General features: G+C 36.4%; 6 protein-coding genes across 11 annotated transcripts; 4 read left to right on the top strand and 2 right to left on the bottom strand.

The window, feature by feature from the left end:
* Positions 1-560: 560 nt before the first annotated feature.
* LOC113491752 (leucine-rich repeat-containing protein 71-like) lies at positions 561-2,727 on the top strand. 2 transcript variants are annotated; one of them, XM_026868907.1, is made up of 2 exons: positions 561-986; positions 1,268-2,727. In XM_026868907.1, exons 1-2 carry the CDS (start codon positions 812-814, stop codon positions 2,602-2,604), a joined length of 1,512 nt encoding a protein of 503 aa, XP_026724708.1. In that variant the 5' UTR covers positions 561-811; the 3' UTR covers positions 2,605-2,727. The 2 variants fall into 2 exon arrangements, with proteins under 2 accessions (XP_026724708.1, XP_026724707.1); XM_026868906.1 differs by having other exon boundaries at positions 1,172-2,727.
* A 495-nt stretch (positions 2,728-3,222) lies between these two features.
* On the bottom strand, positions 3,223-4,485 carry LOC113491754 (probable peptide chain release factor C12orf65, mitochondrial). 2 transcript variants are annotated; one of them, XM_026868911.1, is made up of 3 exons: positions 4,213-4,485; positions 3,977-3,980; positions 3,223-3,555 (listed from the first exon to the last, which is right to left on the bottom strand). In XM_026868911.1, exons 1-3 carry the CDS (start codon positions 4,375-4,377, stop codon positions 3,335-3,337), a joined length of 390 nt encoding a protein of 129 aa, XP_026724712.1. In that variant the 5' UTR covers positions 4,378-4,485; the 3' UTR covers positions 3,223-3,334. The 2 variants fall into 2 exon arrangements, with proteins under 2 accessions (XP_026724712.1, XP_026724711.1); XM_026868910.1 differs by having other exon boundaries at positions 3,739-3,980; positions 4,213-4,305.
* Positions 4,486-4,721: 236 nt separating this feature from the next.
* Positions 4,722-6,752, top strand: LOC113491750 (caspase-8-like). The gene has a single exon (XM_026868905.1). The coding sequence runs from the start codon at positions 4,808-4,810 to the stop codon at positions 6,443-6,445; it is 1,638 nt and encodes a 545-aa protein (XP_026724706.1). The 5' UTR covers positions 4,722-4,807; the 3' UTR covers positions 6,446-6,752.
* Positions 6,753-6,944: 192 nt separating this feature from the next.
* LOC113491753 (ribonuclease P/MRP protein subunit POP5) lies at positions 6,945-7,662 on the bottom strand. The gene is made up of 2 exons (XM_026868908.1): positions 7,504-7,662; positions 6,945-7,396 (listed from the first exon to the last, which is right to left on the bottom strand). Exons 1-2 carry the CDS (start codon positions 7,521-7,523, stop codon positions 6,946-6,948), a joined length of 471 nt encoding a protein of 156 aa, XP_026724709.1. The 5' UTR covers positions 7,524-7,662; the 3' UTR covers position 6,945.
* A 233-nt stretch (positions 7,663-7,895) lies between these two features.
* Positions 7,896-10,655, top strand: LOC113491749 (FGGY carbohydrate kinase domain-containing protein). 2 transcript variants are annotated; one of them, XM_026868904.1, is made up of 5 exons: positions 7,896-8,237; positions 8,405-8,608; positions 8,743-9,605; positions 9,674-9,896; positions 10,156-10,655. In XM_026868904.1, the coding sequence occupies exons 2-5, from the start codon at positions 8,423-8,425 to the stop codon at positions 10,519-10,521; spliced, it is 1,638 nt and encodes a 545-aa protein (XP_026724705.1). In that variant the 5' UTR covers positions 7,896-8,237; positions 8,405-8,422; the 3' UTR covers positions 10,522-10,655. The 2 variants fall into 2 exon arrangements, with proteins under 2 accessions (XP_026724705.1, XP_026724704.1); XM_026868903.1 differs by having other exon boundaries at positions 7,896-8,246.
* A 673-nt stretch (positions 10,656-11,328) lies between these two features.
* LOC113491748 (E3 ubiquitin-protein ligase Bre1) lies at positions 11,329-23,821 on the top strand. 3 transcript variants are annotated; one of them, XM_026868902.1, is made up of 17 exons: positions 11,329-11,552; positions 11,724-11,882; positions 12,541-12,727; positions 14,196-14,381; positions 14,808-15,028; positions 15,326-15,586; positions 16,004-16,177; positions 16,350-16,607; positions 16,966-17,049; positions 17,616-17,731; positions 17,963-18,116; positions 18,440-18,595; positions 18,946-19,137; positions 19,550-19,742; positions 20,033-20,127; positions 20,256-20,387; positions 20,589-23,821. In XM_026868902.1, the coding sequence occupies exons 2-17, from the start codon at positions 11,730-11,732 to the stop codon at positions 20,739-20,741; spliced, it is 2,715 nt and encodes a 904-aa protein (XP_026724703.1). In that variant the 5' UTR covers positions 11,329-11,552; positions 11,724-11,729; the 3' UTR covers positions 20,742-23,821. The 3 variants fall into 3 exon arrangements, with proteins under 3 accessions (XP_026724703.1, XP_026724702.1, XP_026724701.1); XM_026868901.1 differs by having other exon boundaries at positions 16,945-17,049; XM_026868900.1 differs by having other exon boundaries at positions 16,942-17,049.
* Positions 23,822-24,136: the final 315 nt, after the last annotated feature.

The following is a 24,136-nucleotide window of genomic DNA, read 5'->3' as shown; positions in this document are numbered from 1 at the left end:
AAGGTACCTATATTTCCTGATAGGTAGTTACGAATCTGTTTCTGCTTAAACTTTAAAATTCATGAAAAGCATGAAATGTAGAGTTTGGGATACGCAAATAGTACCTAACCAAAAAGGATAAATATGCAGACGAAGTCGGTTGGCTGCTAAACATATTTTTTTTCTCAAACCTTAGAAAAAGTTGTTTATAAAATTTTCTATATAAAATGCGAGTTTTCTCACTGAAAACAATGGTAGGACGCAGCCTCCACAGATATAGGTCAAGGATACGCTGAATGGATATGCCGGTTTCTTCGGACTTGACGATGTTTCTTTTTCTTTTGTCAAATTCTGCAGACTTCCTACTTCGTTCATTCCTAAAATGGGCTATAAGCTGAAGCGCTTTTGTCATCATATTCCATATATAGTCTCTATCCATCCTCCGTCGCAGAAACTAATCCCGTTCAATACCGACCGCGTCTCATGATCTTGCTTAAGGCATTTCCCACCTGATTAAGTATAGGACGTCAAACACAAAACAATGTTCAAAACTGATTCGTTTTATTATACAAGCATGTGAAATCAAAATAATCGTACACTTTACTAAATATTTTGGGGTAGGTTGGCCTCTCTTATAAGACAATTTATTCAGACATTACCAAAACTCTTTTTACAATAAAACTCCTTCAAACTTACAGACAGTTGGTCCTATAACTGTCAAAGGTTTAGAAAATATTTACATGTTATCTACTCTATTTTTTAATAGAAGGTTTTTGATAATGATTTAGTTTTGATTAACTTATTTTTATACATATTTTACACAAGTATAACAATGAATGTAGGAACTTCATTGCGTTCTTTAAAATCTGGACGATCGTCGAGGTCTGAGAAGGTTACCCGCACCGCTTCCGTGGAAGGCGAGGTCGGCTTTGATGAATACATCAATGAAGTGTGCAGGCGCTTCAATATGCCGATCGCTGTCGTCGTCGTAAAAAATCGCAGCCGTGGTAAGAATATACCAATAAGCAGTTGTAGAAGCGTTTCGCCGCTGTACGCCTCGCAGTGCGCCGACGCGCTTCCGCAAGTGCAAGTCTTCCTAACTTAAGAGGCCAGTGGCAGATCTTTCAACAGAATCACACAAAGCTTAAAAAAAAACAAGCATGCATTTGTAACTATTGCCTCCTATTTTCAGAAGCAATTTTCAAACCCCAAAAGACATATGAAGCCAGTTCCTCCAAAACGAAAGATAAATCGGCCAAATGGATAAACAATGTACCTGTTGTTGCAGAAGTCGTCCAGGGTTCCTCTTCATTCACAACTAAGGAACAACTCGAGCTAACAGAACCGCCCGACCTCCACACTCTGCCTATATCAATTTCGCAGGACCACAACAATCGACTCACGGAAATATCGATATCCCACTTTCATGAACAGCGCCTGCCGAGGATATTGATGCAACTGATCGGGTTAGCTCTTCCTCACTACTCTCAGCTGACCAAAATTACGATAAAAGATTGTTTTATAGATTTCTACACATTGCACGAACTTGGCAAAGTTATAGCATTTACCAACATCACCGATATCTGCTTAGACGACTGCCCCCTGCCCGCAGGTAACTATGACGCGATTCTAGCTAGCCCATCCTGTATCAGAAACTTTTCGCTCTCCAGATGTAAAATCAACGATGACGTGTGTGAACGCTTAAGTTCTAGGTTAATCTATATGGAATCAGCAGAAGAAAACTTAGTCGCTTTAAATCTTAGTTCAAATCATATAACTGACGTTGGAGCTAAATTTATAGCAGAGGCTCTCAGATCCAACAGACACCTACGATATTTAAATCTAGCTGATAACCTTCTTAGTGACGAGGGCGCCAGGCAAATACTTGACGTTCTGGTAGAATTTCCGTTGACGTACGAGGAAATCATGGACAAACGATACAGGCACATGTTGTACTTGAAAAAGAAACGCACATTAATCATGGAGTTTTTACTCAAATTGGGAGTACAGTCGCCAGCCGTCAGCCAGGTAGTAAAAAAAAGAGACTCCATGACTAAAAGGGACTCCATGACTAAAAGAGACTCCATGACTAAAAGAGATTCTTTATCTAAAAGAGATTCTATAAGTAGAAGAGATTCCTTATCTAGAAGAGCATCACCTGTCAAAAGCAAGGGAAGCGTTAAAAGCATGAAAAATAAGGAAAAACCTAAAAGCCGCGCAAGCGATGAAAATTTACAAGAAAAGGCTGAAACGATGACCAAAGATTTAATAGGAGAATTCGTAGACCCCTTCAGTAAAGAACATGTAAGAATTCATGATGATTTCGTATTTAGTTTAGGCAATCTCGCTTTAAGTTACTTGAATCTAGCTTACAACGACCTAACATACATAAGCGTCAAAAGACTGCTGACAGTCATCAAGTACCAACAGGATTTCAAGAAGTCAACCTTGACTGGTCTATTCAAGGTTGTAATCGATGGGAACTACATACCCCGTAACTGCACGGAATTGACTGCTATCAATACTATGTTGCATAGACATATACTACTAGTTTCTAAACAAATATCTGACAAATACTCTGCTAGAAAATCCTTGGTGGACAGGCGAAACGTACCCAAATTTTAATAAGATACTTAAATCATGTACAAGCCCATAGCTATGAATGTTTAGATGGGAGATACTTCTCTTTTTATAATAATTTCCTGTAATTGAATTTGTAGGAAATAAAGACGTTTTGAAAACTTAAAAGCTGAAGTTCTACTTTCTAAAACTTATCCCCAATATCCAATTAAAAATTGTGTGAACATTCAAGAACAATCAAATTGTTGTTCATGGTCTTATCGGAACTTCTTTGTGCCCAACGCCATCTATGAGTAACCCTTGGAAACAACTCTTGTGTACAGCTTTCATTTGTGAGTGACTACGAAACGAAACAAATCTTCATTATAAACCACTCGCTGTCAATCGTACAAACACATAGCGCCGCGGACACTGATGACTTGAACCATATTTGACGCCATCTACTTGTTTGTTCAAGAAACAGAGTTGTGTAGAAGATTGCTAAAAATTACTTAGTAATACAAATAGTAAGTAGTATTTTATACATTTGTTAACCTATCAACCTCAAAAGGCTGGACCAATATTGATAGAATTTTCATTTAGCGGTGGCTGATACCCTGAAACAGCACAAAAGCTACTTTTATCCACCATTGACAATTGAATTTGTACTTTATAAGCAAAGAATTTGCAGTTGAAGATGAGTTTAATCATTAAAAAGCACAATGCTTTATATGAAATACATTTTATTTTGCATATCTACTTAATCTATGAAAATTTTAATGACTATTTTACATTTTTAAGTTAATCCTTCTCTTTTCTTCCATTCACTTTTGAGCTGGGCCATTTTTTTCTTTTTATATTCTGATTTTTTAAATTTCCCAGCTTCTAAACGTTTTGTTTGTGCTGCAACACTTTCTTCACCATTTAGCTCTTGGTCTAGTTTAGCTGTTAATAGTTCTCGGGCCTTTTTCCTATTTTCATCTTGACATCTGCTTGTATGGCATTTCACTACTGTACCTGCGAAAGACAAAATAAACTTGTTGTACTATTTTACAATATAATGAGGTAAATAATATTTCTGTTATGCAATTATTATGGAATGAGTCTCTTTTTCGTTTTATTATCATAAACATATTGAAATGTTTCTCACATTAAGTTGCATAGAAATGAGGTTCTATCTAAGTATGGAAAGAAAAATACCTGTTGGTATATGTGTTAGTACTACACAATTGGCATTTTTATTAACAGCAGAACCTCCTGGCCCACCACCTCTAACAAATTGTTCAGATAAATCATTTTCATTAATCTTAGGCACTTTTGAATAATCTATTTTGTGTTTGAGTCTCACACACATGCGGGGTACTACCGCGGTATGGAAGCGGCACAAAGTATTCAGTAGCATCTTAGACTACCGATCCACGGCGCAGCAATGCTTCACCTTTCTGAAACAGCAAAATAAATGTTGTGATTAACAAATGGTTATTAGTATTGGTTTGTTTATGCATTTGTAGAGCAAATAAAGAATTGAGTATTTCCTTTTCAGCTCAAGTTATGTAGTGTTTGAATAGGGCAAAAGCAATGAGGAAGTATCCAGTATGGCCTTTGCCCCGCTGAAGAACAACAATATTATAAACTGATTTGACTGAGATAAAAATGCATGATAGAAATATTTACCTGATAAGCAAAGGCTATATCTTTACTTTTAGTTAATGATTTATTATTTTTAAATTCAGTAACAACTCTTCGTCTAAAGTATGCTGAATCTGTCAATGTCAAAGACTTCGAATACGAGATGAGATGTTTGTAAAGTTTTAGGACTTCGGTTCTAGTAACTTGCATGTTATATAATTAAAGTATATATGTTCTCAAAGTTCATTAATCACAACAACTTTTTCAATTGATGACAATGTTAGATAACCTCAAAAATTATACTATGACACTAATGACACTGGTATAATAATAATAGTGCTGCCATACCAACATGTTTGTAAAGTAGGACTGTAGGACTATCGTATTTTATAATAAATAGTAAAGTACAAGTATGTTAGATTCAACTGCAAACTCTTTTTGCGTGCGTAATCCATTTCCTTATACGGTTTATACAATTTATACGCGATAGCCTTAAATTATTAACAGGCAACATTGTTATTTGGAAAATGTAAAGTACCCTAAATGTCAAATACTTATTACTTAGTGCCAGAGCAAACTTTATTTTTACACTTTTGTATTTATTGCGTCTTCTCTTCTTCAGAACGTTCAGATAAGAATTATGGAACCAGACTCTCGCGCTCACGGCATTGATGCTGATACTATACTGGGTAATAACGATGTAATGAATATGGATATAATATCAGAAATTGAAAAAGAACTCCACGACAATCCGTACGATATGACCTCTCTGGTTTTTCTATTATACGATACACCGGACACAGCTCTGCAGCGCCTTATAGTGTTTCAACGAGTGTCTAACGATGCTGGCTCGTCTATAAACCTCAACATGCTACACGAATGGTTCCGACATGCCAAGCATAGCCCTAACTGGAAACATGAGTTTGTGGAAGCCCTCCTCATCTGCCAACTATTTGGTATAGTCAGAAAACTTGGCTTCAACGTTCCCGCAGCACGCAGACATTATCAAACTGAAAACATTCACGTAAAAATGTACATTAATCCTTTGAAAAAAGCACTCTACAAATTGTGTGAGAATATTAACTCTGACAACCTGTTGAAACTAAAGAAAACACTATTGACTTATGATATTGATACAACAGAATATGACTCATGTGAACTTATTTTCCTGAAGCTAATGTGTATCAAATTCATAACTATTGACCAATTTCAGTACGGTAAGAAGGTGCTGGGATATAAAGTTACCTTAGAGAAACTGCTTAAAATCGTTGAGAATTTACCTGGACTGAAGAAAATTGTGATGGAGATTAATCTATTGCAACAGTCTATCAATGAAGAACAAGGCACAGTGCAATCTGTGGTCACAAGCACACCAGCAGCACCCATGAAAGTGGATGAATCAAAACAAAAAGATTCTCAAGAAAACTATTACAACATGGACTTTGATGATGTATTTAAACTGCTAGGGGAATTACACCTTGATGAATCATCACCAGAGCTTTTGAAATCTGATAATCAAAATAAATTAGGTAATGACAGCTATGCAATCAAGAGTAATAAGCGGATTGGAGTATGTGTCATAGTAAATCAAGAAAACTTTTATCCTTCCAAAGACAGTATTGAGATCACTGGACAGGCTACATCACTAGAAAGAAGAATTGGTTCTGATAAAGACAGGTCACTCTTAGAAAGGACTATGTCATCATTAAATTTTTCAGTGTTCAGCAAAACAGATCTGGATCACAGGTTAATGCTGAAATTCATCAAAGATGTAATAAAGTACCAAGTGACTAAGGATGACAGTATTTTCATGCTGTGCATACTGTCTCATGGAGTCAAGGGTCATGTGTACGCAGCTGATTCTGTCAAAGTTAAAGTGGATGACATTCAGAGTATGTTGGACTCAGAAGAGGCCATCAATATACATGACAAGCCAAAACTTCTCATAGTTCAAGCATGTCAGGTAGATGAAACTAAAAGTCCTGTTTTAGTAGCTGATAATCCAAATTACAGTTGTTATTTGGAGAAGTCAAATTTCCTTATTTATTATGCCACAGCTCCTGATCTCGAAGCATACAGAAGTGAGAGGACCGGCTCTGTATTTATACAGATACTATGCAGGACTATCCGCAAGTATGCTAATGTGGAGCATGTATTTGACATTTTCACAAAGGTCACTAATAATGTAACATTGCTTTGTACTAAAGTAGGGTACAAACAAGTACCAATATTTCAATCAACATTGAGGAAAAAGCTCTACTTACAAATCCCTCAATAAAATTAAAGATTTAAACTTGTATCTATTTTGTAAGGAACATAATATGGTACTATTAACTCTAAGAGTAGAAGATTAGCATTTCCTTTGCTGACTGTATCTGTAAAATGATTTGCAAAAATATTATACTGTGATTTGTGTAGTTAGCAGGTATGAATTATATTATTAGCCATGTAAATGTAACTTATTTAAATGTTTTAACTGACAATATCAGTAATTCTCTTAGGTTTTTACATATCACTATACCTGTTCAACATGTGCCAGTTTTAGGCAAGGGTTATGTGCAAAAAAATATTGGTATAACTCACCAGATTTTTTTTTTATAAAATTTACTAGAATCAAATTCTTAGATATTCTAAATTGTAAACTATTAATAGTAATATTTTAAAATGAAAAAATAAAATTATATTTTTATATTTAGGTAATGTAATAAACAATATTATACAGCACTCGACTTTCGTTTTCTATGAGTACTTTATTCTTTGTGAAAATAAAACAGGAATTCAAGCCATATTTTCTATATTTATATTAACATCTGTTCTTGTGAAATCCATAACTGCAGCCTCTAGTTGTTTCCTCTCTTCATCAGTTTTTAACTTTGCCCACATCGAGTCTAAATAAGCTCTCTGATGTTTCTGAATAAACTTAAAAGTATGTTTGAGTGTTGCACCAACATGCAGTGTGTGTAATTTAACATCTAATTTCCCAATCTTGGTTATAAAAGGTAGACTACTAGTTACAAATCTATGTGGTCCATGTCTCGATCTTATTATTGCTATCCTGGTATTCTCATTACAATATTTTGTCAAAAATCCATTCGTTACAGAGGCTACACCAAAGTCACCATGCATCTGTTGTATTTTGTTCAGTAACGTGTCATGGAATATTTTTGGCTTTAACTCTAAGGGTTTGTTCTCGGGAACAAATGGACAGACAATTACAACAGTTATATATCTGAAAAAGAATAATAAATCATTGTTTATGCATACACTGCTTAAGATCATTTTAGGTTAACTAGTAACTATCGAAGTCATGAAAGCATGCACAGCAAGCACACCCACCTGTTTTTGAAACGAACCATTTTAATTATTGCTATAAAACGTATTTCTTAATCTAATAGTAAATGTTTAAGAAATATGTTTAACACATCGTTTAGAAGTGTAAACAAACTTATGTCAACAGTCAAACCGCAGACTACAATTTTATTTGATTTTCTTGTTATTCTTTTTATTTTAGGAAATTGCACATTGCACGATTTAAATGATACGATGTAGATGTAGAAAAAGACCGTATGCTAAAACGTTATAATATGAATATATTATTTAAATACCTTCGTTATAGTTTGCTGGGAATATTTTTAATTGCACTATTTGTCTATGGGATATTTAGTGAAATTGGTACATACCTATCGAAAGCAATAAAAAAATTGATCTGTGACGTTTAATGACATTAAATATTTATAAGCGGTAAAATTAAATTGGCGATAAATTAATTCGTTATGCAGAGTATCTGTTAGAAATACAAATATAAATTAATCCTTATGAATGCCTTGTAAATACATTATATCTGCAAAATTTTATGCAATGAGGAAAGTTCATAGTTTTTTTCTCTATTTTGAGAGTAACATAAGAGAAGTATTTCTAAAGTTCATAGGCCGGCAAGGTTATCTTGAGAGACTTGGTCGCATTACTTGATTATCTTATGTTTACTACATCAAGGCCATTTAATTATATTGTTATTGACGTTATATCATTAAAGTACTCTCAACATTCACTCTATCACAGCATTGTTTGAGGTAACTGAGGTAAGAGGTGCTGCCTTTTAATATTTTAATAGACTACATCAAAACAACTTTACCACTAATACAACTTATGAAATTAATGGTGTTTTTCATGTGCCACAGATGTATCATAATGTGATAGATACCTTTCAGTATTTTAATACTTTTATTCAACTTTACAGGAAAAGTTAATCTTCCGAATGACTGAAGAGGTTTATTTCATTGGTGTAGATGTGGGTTCAGGAAGCGTTAGGGCGGCACTAGTGGATAATAAAGGTCATGTATTGAAAGCTTCTGTTAAAGAAATCCAGACTTGGAGACCACAAACTGATTATTATGAACAATCATCAAAAGATATCTGGGAATGTTGTGTTACAGTCATAAAAGTAAGTAGATAGTCTTTACAATTATTTGTGTAGAAAAGAAACATAGGCTTAAGAACCTGTAGTGTCCTGTAGTTCACCTGTCAGTGAACAGATTATAACATAGAACTTTTCTTAATTTCTAACATTTTTTTCAGAGTGTTGTAACAAATACAAACCCTGCTAGCATAAGGGGAATTGGTTTTGATGCTACATGCTCACTGGTGGCTTTAGATAAAGGTGGAAATCCCATATCTGTTGGCACGAACAACAATGACCAGAATATAATTATGTGGATGGACCACCGGGCTGGAGCTGAAGCGGACTTAATAAACAAAACTAACCATGATATACTAAAATACGTTGGAGGGAAAGTTAGCTTGGAAATGGAAATGCCCAAATTGCTTTGGTTAAAGAAACATCTGCCAAACAAATGGAAAGACTTTGGATACTTCTTTGACCTACCTGATTTTCTGACATGGAAAGCAACAGGGTCCACAAGCCGTTCTTTATGTTCACTAGTTTGTAAATGGAATTACGAATGCTCTTTAGAAGGAAAACAAGGTTGGAATACAAGCTTTCTCTCTGATATAGGATTAGAAGATTTAGCAACAAATAATTTTGAAAAAATAGGCAATAAAGTGCTGATGCCAGGAGAATTTTGTGGAGGTTTAACAGTTGAAGTTGCAAACTCTCTGGGTTTGAAACCAGGAACACCTGTTGCTACATCTATCATTGATGCTCATGCGGGTGGCTTAGGCATGATTGGCACATGTGGTCAAGGGATTGATAAAGACATGTCTTCACGTCTTGGGTTAATATGTGGTACATCAACATGTCACATGGCTGTCAACAAGAATCCTGTCCAAGTCCAAGGGGTCTGGGGTCCATATTACAGTGCAATGGTTCCCAGTATGTGGTTGAATGAGGCCGGGCAGAGTGCTTCTGGGATGTTATTAGAACATATAATATCAAGTCATCCTGCTGGTATTGAACTACTGAAAACAATGACCTCTGGAGAGTATGTATTATTATATATATATATACGATGATATACTTGTACTATCTCTTATTTCTTTTCTATTTCAGTATTCGCAGCCACTTAAGAAACCAATTATCAGATATGGCAAAGCAAGCAGGTTACAATGATGTCAGCTTATTAACTAAGGATGTCCATGTTTGGCCCGACTTCCATGGCAACAGGTCCCCATTAGCCGACCCTTCAATGAGGGGCATGATCAGTGGACTGTCCATCAATAACAGCTTGGCTAATCTGTCTGTCCTCTACCTGGCCACTTTACAGGCTTTGTCGGTAAGTAGTTGACTTTGACACAGGTGTATGTATCAGTATAATAAATGAAGCAGGATTATTAGTGTGATAAAACATAAATTACATGTAATACCTATACACATAAATTATATCTACAATGTATAGGCACAATTGTATATTGTTGAACATTGTATACTGTCACTTCCTAAACATTCATGAAAGCTAAAATAGTAGCTCTCAAAAATTATAATGATGTGTCATTGACCATATTTATTTATTTAAATTTTCTTTTCTTTTACAGTATGGTACAAGACATATTATCGATGCATTGGTGCTGTCGGGTTACCAGCCTTTTAAATCTATGTTAATTTGCGGTGGCATCACAAAAGACCCTCTGTTCGTACAAATACAAGCTGATGCCGTGGGTTTGCCTATACTTAAGCCACATGAAAAAGACTCCGTTTTAGTGGGATCTGCAATACTCGGCGCCTGTGCTTCCCAGTACTTTAGTAATGTACAAGAAGCTATCGAGAAAATGGGTGGGACAGCTGACGTCATACGACCCAATTTGGGCACGAAAGCTTATCACGATAAGAAGTATGCGGTGTTCCTAAAAATGTTTCAAGATCAATTGAAATATAAAACCATAATGGGTTCGAATATATAGACAGCACAAAATATCTACAAATATTGCATTCCTTAGAATTTTATTCGGGTTTCAGGGTGATTATTTATTTACGTAGTTTCATACTAAGTTGCTTTTGTTATTGCTCATTATTATTAAAAATTATGGTACTGCAATGTGCACGCGTTTTATTACGAGAACATTTTTTAAGGTAGGCACCTCTACTTTAGTGTAAAGGTGTAAAATATTGTAAACATAATATTGGACCCATGAATGCGCTCGAAATACGTTAGACGAAGCAAATAAATATAAATATTCCCATTTATAGAAAACTCAGACTAAATAAAGTGGAAAAGTAGACTATCACAAGCCAAATAAGCTCGAATTACATTTAAAGTGAAAACAATACAATCTCACTTAAAATATATATTTTTACAAGTCGGACCTGCACACTGTTTAATAATTTGACAGATTTAGATTAAGATGTCTTTTCACGAGTTGTTTTGGCCTCTTCAATGTAACTCATCGAAAGCTTAGAATCGTGACGGCCTTATGAAAACATTATTAGTTTTTCTCCCAGAATTGAAATCTTTCATGTTGTTTTGAATCATTTTAAATAATTTAGTTTCAAGTCTAAATCATGTTAGCTTCAAGTTGAAATAAAAAGATCAGGTTACAGTTTAACCTTAAAATCTCAGAGCATTTAAAACGAAAACAAGGTTTTTATATTTAGCCATAATTTATTAGACAAAAATAATTTTAAAATACATATTAAGCCCTAAAATGTTAATAACGCACATTTTAATTAAAATCAAGTAATCGACTAAGTAATATTAATTCCTGTGTACCCCAGGCACATCCCTAGCACCTGCCTACTCGGACGGAGACGTGCGAGACGAGTAGGTTGGCAATATTCCGGGCGGAGCTTGGCGACTGGCGTTTCTAGTTTGTTTTCTTCAGCTTAAATTAACAAGATGATATCTAATATCAATAATTATGAACTCAAGATTTCTCAGTTAATTGAGTACTTGAATTAAACAACAATTCACAAGAGTGTCAATATTGACAAGCAGGTATGCGTATTATCCAGTCAAAATAAAAAGGACGCAAGTAACTTTTGATGACAATCCTTAGGAACCCCTTTCTAACTTGACTGGATTATATTGATCAATAGTTTTCGTAATAAGACTTCTTGTACTTGTATTTTTTGAGATTTGCGGATTTCACTTTTCGCATATTTTTAGGTCAAAATGTCTAAGCGTACTGCGGACGATGGCGGCAATGGGAGCAACCAGCCGCCGATCAAGAAAGTTCACTTTGAACCCCATCTTATTGGCCCTGTGTCTACTTTGGAGGAAATGGACATAAAAGTACTTCAGTTCCAGAATAAGAAGTTAGCGCAGGTATGTTTAAGTTGTATGAAGTATGATTTGTTAGTTAATGTATATTATTATACCTTAATGTTATTCTGTGGCCTAAATGGATAAGAAACATGTCATGATCAGCTGTTGATCAACACTTAATTACATAGCATCACAGTACAATGACAACATAGCCAACTTTTTTTATTTTTAACAACCTCTGAAGGGTTTTGTGGTTATAATTAGCGATCATATTCTTGTTTTTACAGCAAAATAACTTATTTAATAACAACTCATTGTTTAATTTCTTTGTTTTCGTAGTTTATTGTTAGAATATGACATTAGAATGAAATTATTGTATTGTGGGAGTATTTCCATGAGATAACATTTTATATTAGAATTCCAAAGCTATATTATTATGAAAAGGGGAACGGAGTAAATAAAAACATTGTTCATCCTGTCCTAACAAAAACTGGAGTTGCATTGCTACATAATAAGATGTAGTTACTGGTGGAAACACCTATCAATTATAAATTAACCTTTTTGCTGGAAATTCATGCAGAATTGCATAACTTATTCCCTGCCTTTAATACAACTTGATCTGAAGCCATCAATGTGATGATTAATATCCCAAGTTTATTATTGCAGCCATAACTATGATGTTTCAACTTTATTCAACAAATTGCATACTCTATTACAGAGGATAGAACAACGTCACAGATGTGAAGCTGAACTCCGTGCCAGGATTGAACAGCTTGAGAAAAGACAGACTCAGGACGATGCTGTCTTGTGTGTTGTCAATCGGTACTGGAATCTACTCAATGAGGACATCAGAGTACTCCTGCAACGGTTTGACGCTGAGACTGCAGATGAATCTGAAAATAAAAGTAAGTTAATGCTGACCATGTTTAATTGTATAATTGTTACAGGTTATCAAAACTTATGTTGTTTAATAAACATAGTTTCCTTTTGAAACCGCTTAAGTATGTTTGTTAAATGTAGCACCATAATTTTCTTGACACATTTCAATTATTCTTTAACTATCTGTTTTATTTCACACAGAGGCTAAAAACTTTAATAAAACTCTCTTAGGAGTGTTCCCTACCTCTCTATATAGATTTAGCTTTACTCATATGAATCTTTGAGTATATGCATTGACATTGACATCCTTTAGACCAATCAGTGTCTAGCCACAAGATCTAGCAATTGCTATTCATTGCTATAACTCCTACATCTATCTAACACGCACCCAGTTGATTCTGGCTTGAACATGTCTACATATACAAAGAAGTTACATTTAAAAGGATATGTGAACCTAATGACCTATTGTTATTATTAAGTAGGTTAAGGTCATTGTCAACTGTAGAAATCTTGATGAATAGATGTATCTTTCTTTCCATCTATATTTCTCATAATATACCATCTTAAGATGTAGACTGTTGTATGTTCATCTTTTAGATATTTCCATACTAAATATTAGTGTATTACTAAAGATGTGAACTTTTTAAGGTAACTACTAATTAAGTAGTGCCCAGCTAAGTTTGTATGGGTTAGCTAGTTTGGTATTATAAAGCTATCTGTTGTTGTTTAGGTTTATGGAGACTAAACTTAAGTTTTGAATAATAAGGTAGACAATATAGATGATATAATTGTGAACTAGAATCTAGAACATTTAAACACACACATGTAATAACAAGAATGTTCTCTATTATGTAATTCTATTGTTATGAGAGTACCTTGAATGCACTCATTATTAAGACATGATCATGTGTTACTATATTCTAGAAAGTACCTATGTCTTTAATATTACTACATCCATTTCACATAGACTGATGACCAGATGGACTAGACTGTAGAGTCAGTTCTATCTAAATCTATTATTAAAATTCTTTTCTGCTTATAAATTAATTATTTAGCAGTTCACTTTCATGGTTATGACAATGACTGGAACAAAAACTTGATTTATGACTTTCAGGGTATATTTACAGTTTCTTTATAAATATGCATCAGTTGCAGCAAATGTTTTAAATTATAAGATTAGACAAGCCATAACAACTTTTAGTACTCTAAGAGCCTTTCTTTAAATCAGTCGAGCATATCCATCTGGTATCACCCCTCCTGTGCAGTGCCGTATTATCCATAAGGCACTTTAGGCCAGTGCCTAGATCCCCACCACCAAACTAGGCATTTTTTCACTGGCTGAAAACACTTGAACTACGACACTTTAACTCTTTAACTTGAACCAAGGGAGACCCCACTCCCTTGTTGCCTCGGGGCCCCTAGATCCAGCCCTGCTCCTGTGTATAGTTGTCCCCTATATCTCCAGAACACTCTACAACAATAATTCTTTCACAGATGAGAACGAAGCAACAACATCGTTTCTCATGCAGCTGTCCACTTGGGATAAGGAGGAGTTGGACGCGCAGCTCGCGAACCGTGTGCAAGTCAGCAAGCGCGCTGTAGCTAAGGTGCTGCAGGCGTTCGATCGTCTGCAGCAAAGGAATGACAAGATCTGGCGCGCTATCAAGGGCGAGGGTGAAGGTACAGTATCTATAATATTGTTATAAGAAATTTCTGTCAGTGTGTTTTATGCTTTTACAGCTAAACAAATAGAATTAATGTAATGAGCAATATGTTTGATAGTTATTCTGTTAAAAGGGATATTATGGAGGCAATATCCAATTTAAGTGCAGATCATTGATCAATGAAGTTTAGTCACTCCTATGTATTGGTATAGGCTAACTAGTTTCTGACCTAAACGAAGCCCTTTATTACGAGCTAACGCGTCGATAGTCTCATTTATAAATAATATCCGCTTCACGAGTTATTATTATAGGAAGTACATAAGTTTAAACAGCATAATATCTGTTATTTGTGGCACGCTTTGTGGCGATTACACAATAGTCAGTAGAACATTACTACTTGTCTGGATAAGGAATGAAAAGGAAATTGTTACTTGTTGTTTAGAAGGAGCTCCAGCACCACTTCTGGATGACGTGATTAGAGCTACAAACGAGGAAGTGACCGCAGAGAACAGGCGCTTACAAGCGTTGTGTACGACCTTACATGAGAGCCATCACGCCATGACTCTGAGAGTCGCGCAGCTGCAGGACGCCGTCAACAGCAGGGACACGGAAAATGCCGAGCTGAAGAACCAGATTGACGATCTGCAGTATGAGTTGTTGAAGGTATGTTTTGTAAGAAGGCGTTAGGCGGCAAGAAATATTACTTAAACTTCGTTCATTTCCGGGTTTAGCTGTTGAGTAAACTGAGATGATAATCAATATAATTTAATGTTCTTATGCAAAAACTCACATAATTTGTTGTTCCTAATGACATGATTGTTTGACTGCTTTTGGGTTGGGTATTGTTAATACTCCACTAATATTGTCATGATTCTTAGTAATTTCTGGCTTATAATTTATTGTAATAAAGACAAACTCACACAGAACCGTAAAGCTTACGTAAACGAATTTGTACCCTAGGTGCGTTCCCGCAACGACAAGCTGGAGAACCACTTGGCGGAGGCCATCGAGAAGCTGAAGAGCTACCACCAGTCGGGCGCGGCGCTGGCGCCGGCGGCGGCGGGCGCGGGCGCGGGCGCGGCGCCGCTCGCCAAGCTGGAGGACGTCGCCGCCGAGCTCGAGGAGCAGCGCGAGCTCGCCAACAACCGCCTCGCCGAGCTCGACCGCCTGCACAGGCAGCATCGCGACGCGCTCAAGGACGTCGAGAAACTCAAGATGGATGTCAGTATACTCACATTATGCTAATGCTTTGACTGCCTGGATAGCTGAGTGAATGAAACCATGCTAAGCACACTGTGCGCGTCATGTCGCGAGCAAGTGTGATCCTCGAATGCTTATCTAAGTCTGGGTGTGTTTGTACATGTGACTTGAATGTTTGCGATACCCACCAAGATGCAAGAGTTAATTTCATTACTGCTTGAGTTGGTTAAAAAAAATAATATTCAATGCATTTCTATAACCATTACACCTGATTTCTTCACTACGGTTCTGCTTTACCTATATCTGGGAACTAAGCAGTAACGCAATACAGGCTACCGCAACTTATGACAGTATCCTAATCCTTATTAATTTCCATTTCTTATGATTTTTTTATGAATAAAAAAAGTTCACATTTTAAGCAAATATTTACCATCATAGATCCGCCAGCTGCCTGAATCAGTGATAGTAGAAACAACGGAATACAAATGCCTTCAGAGTCAATTCTCTGTGCTTTACAACGAGTCCATGCAAATGAAGACAGCGCTCGACGAGACCAGGCTACAGCTGCAGAACGCGAAGAACTTGCACATGAGGCAGATTGAAATGATGGAGGTACGATATTGTTTGCATAAATTATTCCCTTTGGGAAACACTGTTTAGAGATAAGAGTAACTCACAGACCTGATCAATGGACAAAAATGTTAGTCACCAAGGTAACCTCGTATACTCGTTTAAGAACTTTTATTGGGTCAAATCGTAAATAATAATCTCAATTCACTTTCAGAGCGAAGAACTATCAAGGCAAAAGACATTAAGATCTGAAATGATTCAACTGGAAGACGTTCTCGGTCAGTTGCGGAAAGAATACGAGATGTTGCGTATTGAGTTTGAGCAGAACCTTGCGGCGAACGAACAGACCGGTCCTATCAACAGGGAGATGCGGCATCTTATCACCTCGCTGCAGAACCACAACCAGCAGCTCAAGGGCGAGGTACACCGCTACAAGCGGAAGTATAAGGACTCTAGTCAGGAGCTAAATAAGGTATATTTTATATCTGATTAAAATAGCGCTCGACTTTTTTAATTATTAAATGCTCAGTTAAATGGCATAGTAGAGGTTAGGTGTTTTTACAACTTCAAAAAAACAAGTTCGAAAATAGTCACTGATGCATGGTTATAAAATGATCCGGCCGTCAGTTAGATTGTTGATTTCTGAACTTCATGACTGACTTTTTTTTTAAGTTATGCTGTCATTTGATCGAAACTTTTCATAGTACTTTTTTAGTGATTTAATTGTATATTAGCTACTGTCATGGTCGTGATGATGTGGAGATATTAGTGAGGGCAGTAATAATATAGTGCGTGGTGTGGTGTTGCATGTCGTGGGCGGGCGGGCGCAGGCGCGCAAGGAGCTGGAGGGCGCGCGCCCCGACGCGCAGGACGACACCAAGCCCGCGCTCAAGAAGGAGGAACCCGACCCCGAGGTAGGGACACGCGGGCCATGCAAGACACACTTGTCTATTCAATGTGGCGTCAATTACTTCTAGACATACCAAAGCAATACGGATAAACCTGATTTTCACGAAATTAAAACACACTTTCTCTGTTCTTTACTTTACACTGTCCTGTTACGGCATCGTTCGTAACTGGTGTGACTGAGTTCAAGCAGTTACACAGAGGTTAAAGAGTTGTGACTGAATATTGGCCTAATAAATTGAAAATGAACACTGATGACATTAAATTAAAAATTGAGAGAAACCCCGTCAGTAAAGTTTTCAACGCCCGAAACTTTTAATGCCTCGACCAATTTCAAACATCTCTAAGCCCCATACGAAATTCACCTTTAATACAAAACAAACTAAGTTGAAATCGCTTAATCCATTCGGAAGTTATGATGTCAGAGACAGGCAGACACGTCAAAATTAACACACAAATAACACTTCTCGTTTGACGGGGGTTATAAAGAAAAATGCAACCCAAACACGAAAGTGAGAACTTAACTGGTAATATGGAGTACATATTTTTGCCTACAAGTTATTCAATGGTTTAGGGCGAAGAGGGCGGCAGCGGCGGGCCAGAGGCCAAGCCGGCGGCCAGCAAGGAACATAGTCGTGTCAAGCTGCAGGAACAGGAGCTCATCATCAAGGATCTCAAGCAACAACTTAAGTGAGTACAATTTCATTAAAGTATACACAAATTTCACAATTGCCTTGTCAACAGATTTATTGTGAAATAAGTTGTTCTTTACTTTTACCAACTGCTACTAACTACTAATAAGCTCTCTATATAAATAGTCTTTAAGATTATATACAAACTCAAAATTATTCGTAATATTCTATACACTTCCAAAAATAGTACTTAACCTAGCAATTTTTACAACCTTTCTCCCTTTTGCAGGAAAGCAGTGAATGAGCAAAAAGAATTGAAACTCTTGCTGGACATGTATAAGGGAGTGAGCAAGGAGCAGCGCGACAAGGTGCAGCTGATGGCGGCCGAGAGGAAGGCCAGACAGGAACTGGAAGACCATCGGCAGAAGGCCAAGATGGCGCAGGTATGTTAACTAATATACGTAGGGTAATTGTTATTGTTGGACCTCTAACAAACTGACCTCTATTCAAAAGGAATGATTTGGCTGTCCATTTTTGTCACATTATTATTGTTTTAGGAATAAGAGAAATTATATTCGGTTTTTTGATTGAATTAATTTAAACTTGAGGTCTGAATGAGACCTCTTGACAGTTTTCGCGTGATTACCTTCCACTATTTTAAATTAGACAACATCCAACAAAATTGTAATCATTTTCCAATGAAATTGTAATCAAGTTTATTAAGTTTTTTCTGACCACATTTATCAAAACATGTATTTGTCCTCAGGAGAGTAAGCGCGAGCGTCGCCTAGCGGACGAGGACGCGCTCCGTAAGATCAAACAGCTGGAGGAACAGAAGTATGAGCTTCAGAAGCAGCTCTCCTGCGCGAGGCCCAACGCCGACCCGCTGCATGGCTTCTCCAGGCCTTTTGCAGGATCTCCGGTATATACTCTATTACCTACGTAGCTTAGTTCAATTTTGTGCGAGCCTATTCTTTACAGTTTTGGGTACAGTATCTAAAATCCTTCATCCTCGCTTTTTATATGAGGGCTATGATATGTATACTGAGTTTTGAGCTAAAGAGTTTCATGATTGGTGTTGGCGTTGACTTGCATGCTCAGTTAGTTTCAATATAAAACTCAATCGAAGTGTGAATGAAGGGAAGGCCTACAAACCTAGCCGACAAAGACAATATGTCTTTACACAGTATAGAAATATTTAGGATCAAATAGTATCCCTATGAAACATACATATTTCTTAATGTAAATCGTCAATTAAACTTCTTTATACAGGAAGAAGAAGCCCTTCTAAACGAAATGGAGGTGACGGGACAGGCGTTCGAGGATATGCAGGAGCAGAACTCGCGGCTGATCCAGCAACTGCGGGAGAAGGACGACGCCAACTTCAAGCTCATGTCCGAGCGGATCAAGGCCAACTCGCTGCACAAACTGTTGAGAGAGGAGAAACAGTTGCTGCAGGAACAGGTCTGTAATATCCTAGATTTCCTATGAAATGGCATTCAAAGTTCATTTCCTATCAAAGTATGCATTCTGGTAAACCGTTAAACATATTGTAGGTCCATTTGAGGGTGCATATTGCAGTGCGTTTATTTATTTATTTTTCACTCGAACAATATTTAATGGTGTATTTAAAATCAGCCATTTAAACTGTTGCATGTCGAATGTAAACGTTAAAATTGTGAACCCCTAATTCAAATTAAGAACAAGTTAACTGTATGTGTGACATACACTTAACTATGTACCTAACCATACAAATTCTTGGATTCCTTATAAAAAAGGTACAGCACGGGAAAATAATCCTCAAACATCATTAATAAAGCAAGATAATAACACGAAAGTATAAAAGTATCTTAAGTTTTTTTATAACTTATTACAGGTATTAACACGAGATCAGCAGATCGAGTCGATGGGTGGAGTAGCACGAAGGCTTGAAGAGAAGGAGCGGCTGCTGCAGGCCACGCTGTCCGCCGTCGAGAAGGAACTGTTGCTGCGACAGCAGGCCATGGAAATGCACAAGAGGAAAGCCATCGAGTCCGCGCAGTCCGCCGCCGACCTCAAGCTGCATTTAGGTACATATACATAATAAGCAACTTTAATGTTTTCCTAATTCGTGTGAGCTGGTTCCATGTGACCCGAGATAGAGAATCGTGGAAGGATTTGGGGGAGCCCGTTGCCGAGCAGTGCAGGATATCCACCAAATCGCCGTCTGATTAACAATATACTATCAAAATCATAATAAAAGGTTAACTTGTCTGACGTAACGAAACCTGCTACAATGCTTTTAACAAGTCTAAACAACAAATGGTTAATCAATACGCTGTCCGATGTTTAATAATTTGTTTTATTTTTTCCCTTCCAGAAAAATATCATGCGCAAATGAAAGAAGCGCAACAAGTAGTGGCTGAGAAGACAAGTGCCTTAGAAGCAGAGGCGTATAAAACAAAAAGACTACATGTGAGTAAACTAAATATTCACCTGTACCTAGCCAATAAATTAAATATCTGTTGTCCGTTAAGTGCCTTTGTGAAACTGTGACACTAGATGCGTTCAACTTTAACTAAATATAATGTATGAAATAATAGGAGGAGTTGGCGATACTCCGTCGAAAGGCGGAGCGCATGAAGAAGATGGAGCAAGCGGGAAGCAGCATGGACGAGGTGCTGCTAGAGGAAATACGGGAATACAAGGAAACACTCACCTGTCCGTCCTGCAAGGTACCGTACTCTATATTATACTTTACATTTTTGTAATAACAATGTCTGATTTTTGCCCAATTATATAGATTATATAAATAGATTTAGAACATTTGCGTGTGCAAATACAGGTACACTTAATGTTACCTTCTAACTAAAGATTAGTAAGGATAAGGATAACTCTGTTGAAATGTTAAATACTTAACGTGCGTATACTTGTAGGTGAAGCGTAAGGACGCGGTGTTGACGAAGTGTTTCCACGTGTTCTGCTGGGACTGCCTGCGCACGCGCTACGAGACCCGCCAGAGGAAGTGCCCCAAGTGTAACGCGGCCTTCGGGGCCAACGACTACCACCGCCTCTACCTGTCCACGTAGAGCCGCGCCAGGTCAGCCTTCACTCATCACACGGGCGCCGTCTGACGGCTGCCCAGCTTAGATAAACGTGCAATTGTACCTGCCAAAGGAGATTGGTGTCGAATCGAATGTAACTCACACTGTGTGAGCATTGGTAGTTCGTGAAGAACCGTTGTGTATCGCAGCATTTACTTGCAGCAGAGAATCGCTCATTTTTGACTTGGATAATATCGATTATCTTAATTCGAAATCTCCATAAATTACAAATTTAGATCTAACACTTGCTGCACTTTGAATTATAACCTGAGCGTCTGATAATAGTGGGGATTTTATATTCTATTGTTACGCAAAGTGGGGCATGTGGCCTCTTAGGAAATTAATTATATTAGCTAAATAAAATTCGGAGCTATTTATGTTCAAACGGATGAATAGCTCCACAGCAGTATAAAACTAATAGTGTACAGTATATTTATATTTCTACTGATAGGTGTGTTGATGTATGTTGATTGGATATCTATATTATTATATTACTAAATGATTGACGTAACTGTTCTTGTGACTTGTTTCTGAAGCGTAATCTAATTCGAAGTTATTGTCCGACACTGGACGGCAGATAGAAACGTTCATGAATGATCTCAGAACTACTTTTGACGATTACTTTCTACGAATAGTTTGTGTACAAAGTATGGCAAGTATTAGAGGGGAACAGTATTGAACAAAATGGATGTTTGTGTGAACATCGTTGGGTTGTGAGTTGTACTGTAGGTGACGGCAGGCGGCCGGCAGCGGGACCCTGCCTTCTAGCCAAGTATCATTTCGACAATCGTTAGCGTAAATAGAAAACGCTTAAATCAATGGAGATGACATCGAAACGAAATGTCTTTTCTTCTATAAATTTGAACGTTTTTTATCAACGCTTTGAAACTGTCGACGTCACTTGGCTTAGAGGGCTAGGTGCTTAAGGCTGCGGCCCTGACTGGATAAAAGACAATATCAGCCTGTCGTCCATACAGGCATGTTCTTACTTCCATGTCCAATATTTGAATGGTAATGTTAAACTGTGTTAGATGAAACTGATGCCCGAAAGTTTTGTTATTTACTTAATTTTGTATTGATGTGTAATAAGTTTAGAGAGACCACAGACAGCTGTTTCACTGGCTGCACTGTTTATGGAGCCTTAGTTCATGTGATCAATCAGCGTTTCTCGAGCTCTGATGAATCAGTTGAATTAAACAGAAACCGTTAGTTTCTAAGTGGCTGTTCAAATTAATCTCGTGCCAAATCTCATGTTAAGAAATGTTTCAATAACGAATCAAAACCTCTTGGCTTGAGATTTTACAGATGATTGAATAAAACTCGTATTACTATTTGATAGGCCATTTAGAAACCAATCGTTTCCTTAGAAATGATGGCTAGTATGAGTCAATATTTTCTCAAATAATATAAGACGAACAGTATTTCGTCTATAAATATGACTTAAGAATGTAACCCGTCTTCATTATGTTTACAAACTTGTAGCAATAAATGGTTAACGTATAGAACTCCTTGGCGAAGCTTTTGAAGATATTTATAATTTAAACATTCAAATGCACGTCAATTAAATGTTAAATCTTCATTCCTTGTCTATACGTGTTATTTTTTTATTAAAATAGCTTTCCATGTTAAATATGAATTACAAAGCGTAAATATATCTTAAGAATTTAAATTGCATTTCGCGGCACTATGTATATTGAATACATAATTTTATTGATGTTGTATATTAAGGATAATATCATGAAATCGAACAAGTGGATATAATTTATATATCTATATTTAGTAATGAATAAATATACTTATTGTTAAACAAATTCTTGAGGTTAGAGTGAATGGCGTGTTTGTGCGAGATGACTTATTTGTATTGTAGTTAGGGAAATAGAATTTAGCTTACAGCCCACTGACTGATATATTTGTATATTTTAAGTTTAACATTTTGATGGGCGGGCCACTCCTGCTTTACTAAGCCGTCGCGAAAACAAAGCTTAGTCAGGTTTGTTTCTATTAAAAAATTAAATGAACTTAAGCATTCAAATTCTGTTGGCTAATACCAACTAAAGGTTTCTGTTTAGGATAATAATTTCTTTAAGATAACTGAATATTTTGTACGTGGTCTTAAATAATAATGTAATGGGTTAATTATAATAAAATTAAAATTTTCAGTAAGGAGATTGACACGGAGGGGAACAATTTATTTGACAGTATTGAATGAATTTTATATGGTAAACAGGCTTTAGGCGTGGGCAGAGTACAAACATTAAAAATTTGCACATAGTCCACCGCTTACGTTAATAGCTTTGTTAAGATTACTTAGGCAAGAATCTTTGAGTATTTTTTAATTGTCATTATCATCCACGATTTTTATATGCTACAATACAACCACTCTCATGGCTCACTATGTAGGGAACACCAGTTGGTCAGGTGGGAGTGGCGATGTCATTGTGCGACAGTTGTGCGGTCAGGTGTTCTCAGGACTATCAAGAATGTTAAATTAAGTTTGATAATGTGAAGCAAATGTCAAATGCCTTATCTACATACATATTATTACGTGTTAGGTTTCCAAAGCTCTGCCACAGCTGAGTGCGACACCGACACGCGATATTCTCTAATTCCGTTCCTATCTATAGTTAAATGCATATATGAAAACGTTATAATGTTGAAGTAACTAACATATTTTACTAACTGCAGTTGTTTGCCTAGCCGTAATTGTTATTTTAAACGTTGTATGGACGACGCTATATTCGTATATCAGACTTATCGATGTTGCAATTAAATCACTTATAGCTATGTTACACATTTGTTACTTAATAAGTATTGTGAGTGTGTATATTTAGATTATTTTTCGTAAATCACGTTTTTCTATAATGTATATCTATATATCAGAATGTAAACGTGTACAGTAAGTACCTTTGGAGTAATTTTCGAAATCAGGAACAAAATTAGAGGAATTCATTGTAATGTTAGAAAGGCTGTAAAACATAATTTAATTATTTAATGTTCAGCGGAAACTGTAACTATTTAAATGTAACGTTAATGGACTACGTCGAATAAATGTCTCAACAATTATATGTTTGTTTACTTTTTATAGCAAATACATTGTTACATTTGTTACGAACAGATTATTTACACAAAACAAAATACAAGTACCGCTATGACAAAAGTATCATTTTCGTCGTCTGTCTCGCTGTCTTCTTGTTTTCACAAGTTTGATAGTGAAAATTGATGGTTCTTTCATAAATGATGTGTAGTATAACAGTTAACACGGACATATTGGGGAATCAAATAAAACGTCAGTAAGTCGTTCTGTATATTTTATTTATATACATAATGTTCCTATTTACATCGCATAAATTGATATCTTCAAATAAATTCAAGTTCAGCTA

The sequence above is a fragment of the Trichoplusia ni genome, chromosome 3, assembly GCF_003590095.1.
Source record: "Trichoplusia ni isolate ovarian cell line Hi5 chromosome 3, tn1, whole genome shotgun sequence".
In the NCBI taxonomy this organism is placed as follows: Eukaryota; Metazoa; Arthropoda; class Insecta; order Lepidoptera; family Noctuidae; genus Trichoplusia; species Trichoplusia ni.
The sequence above is the reverse complement of the archived record's forward strand: the minus strand, read 5'-3'. Positions and strand labels throughout refer to the sequence as shown.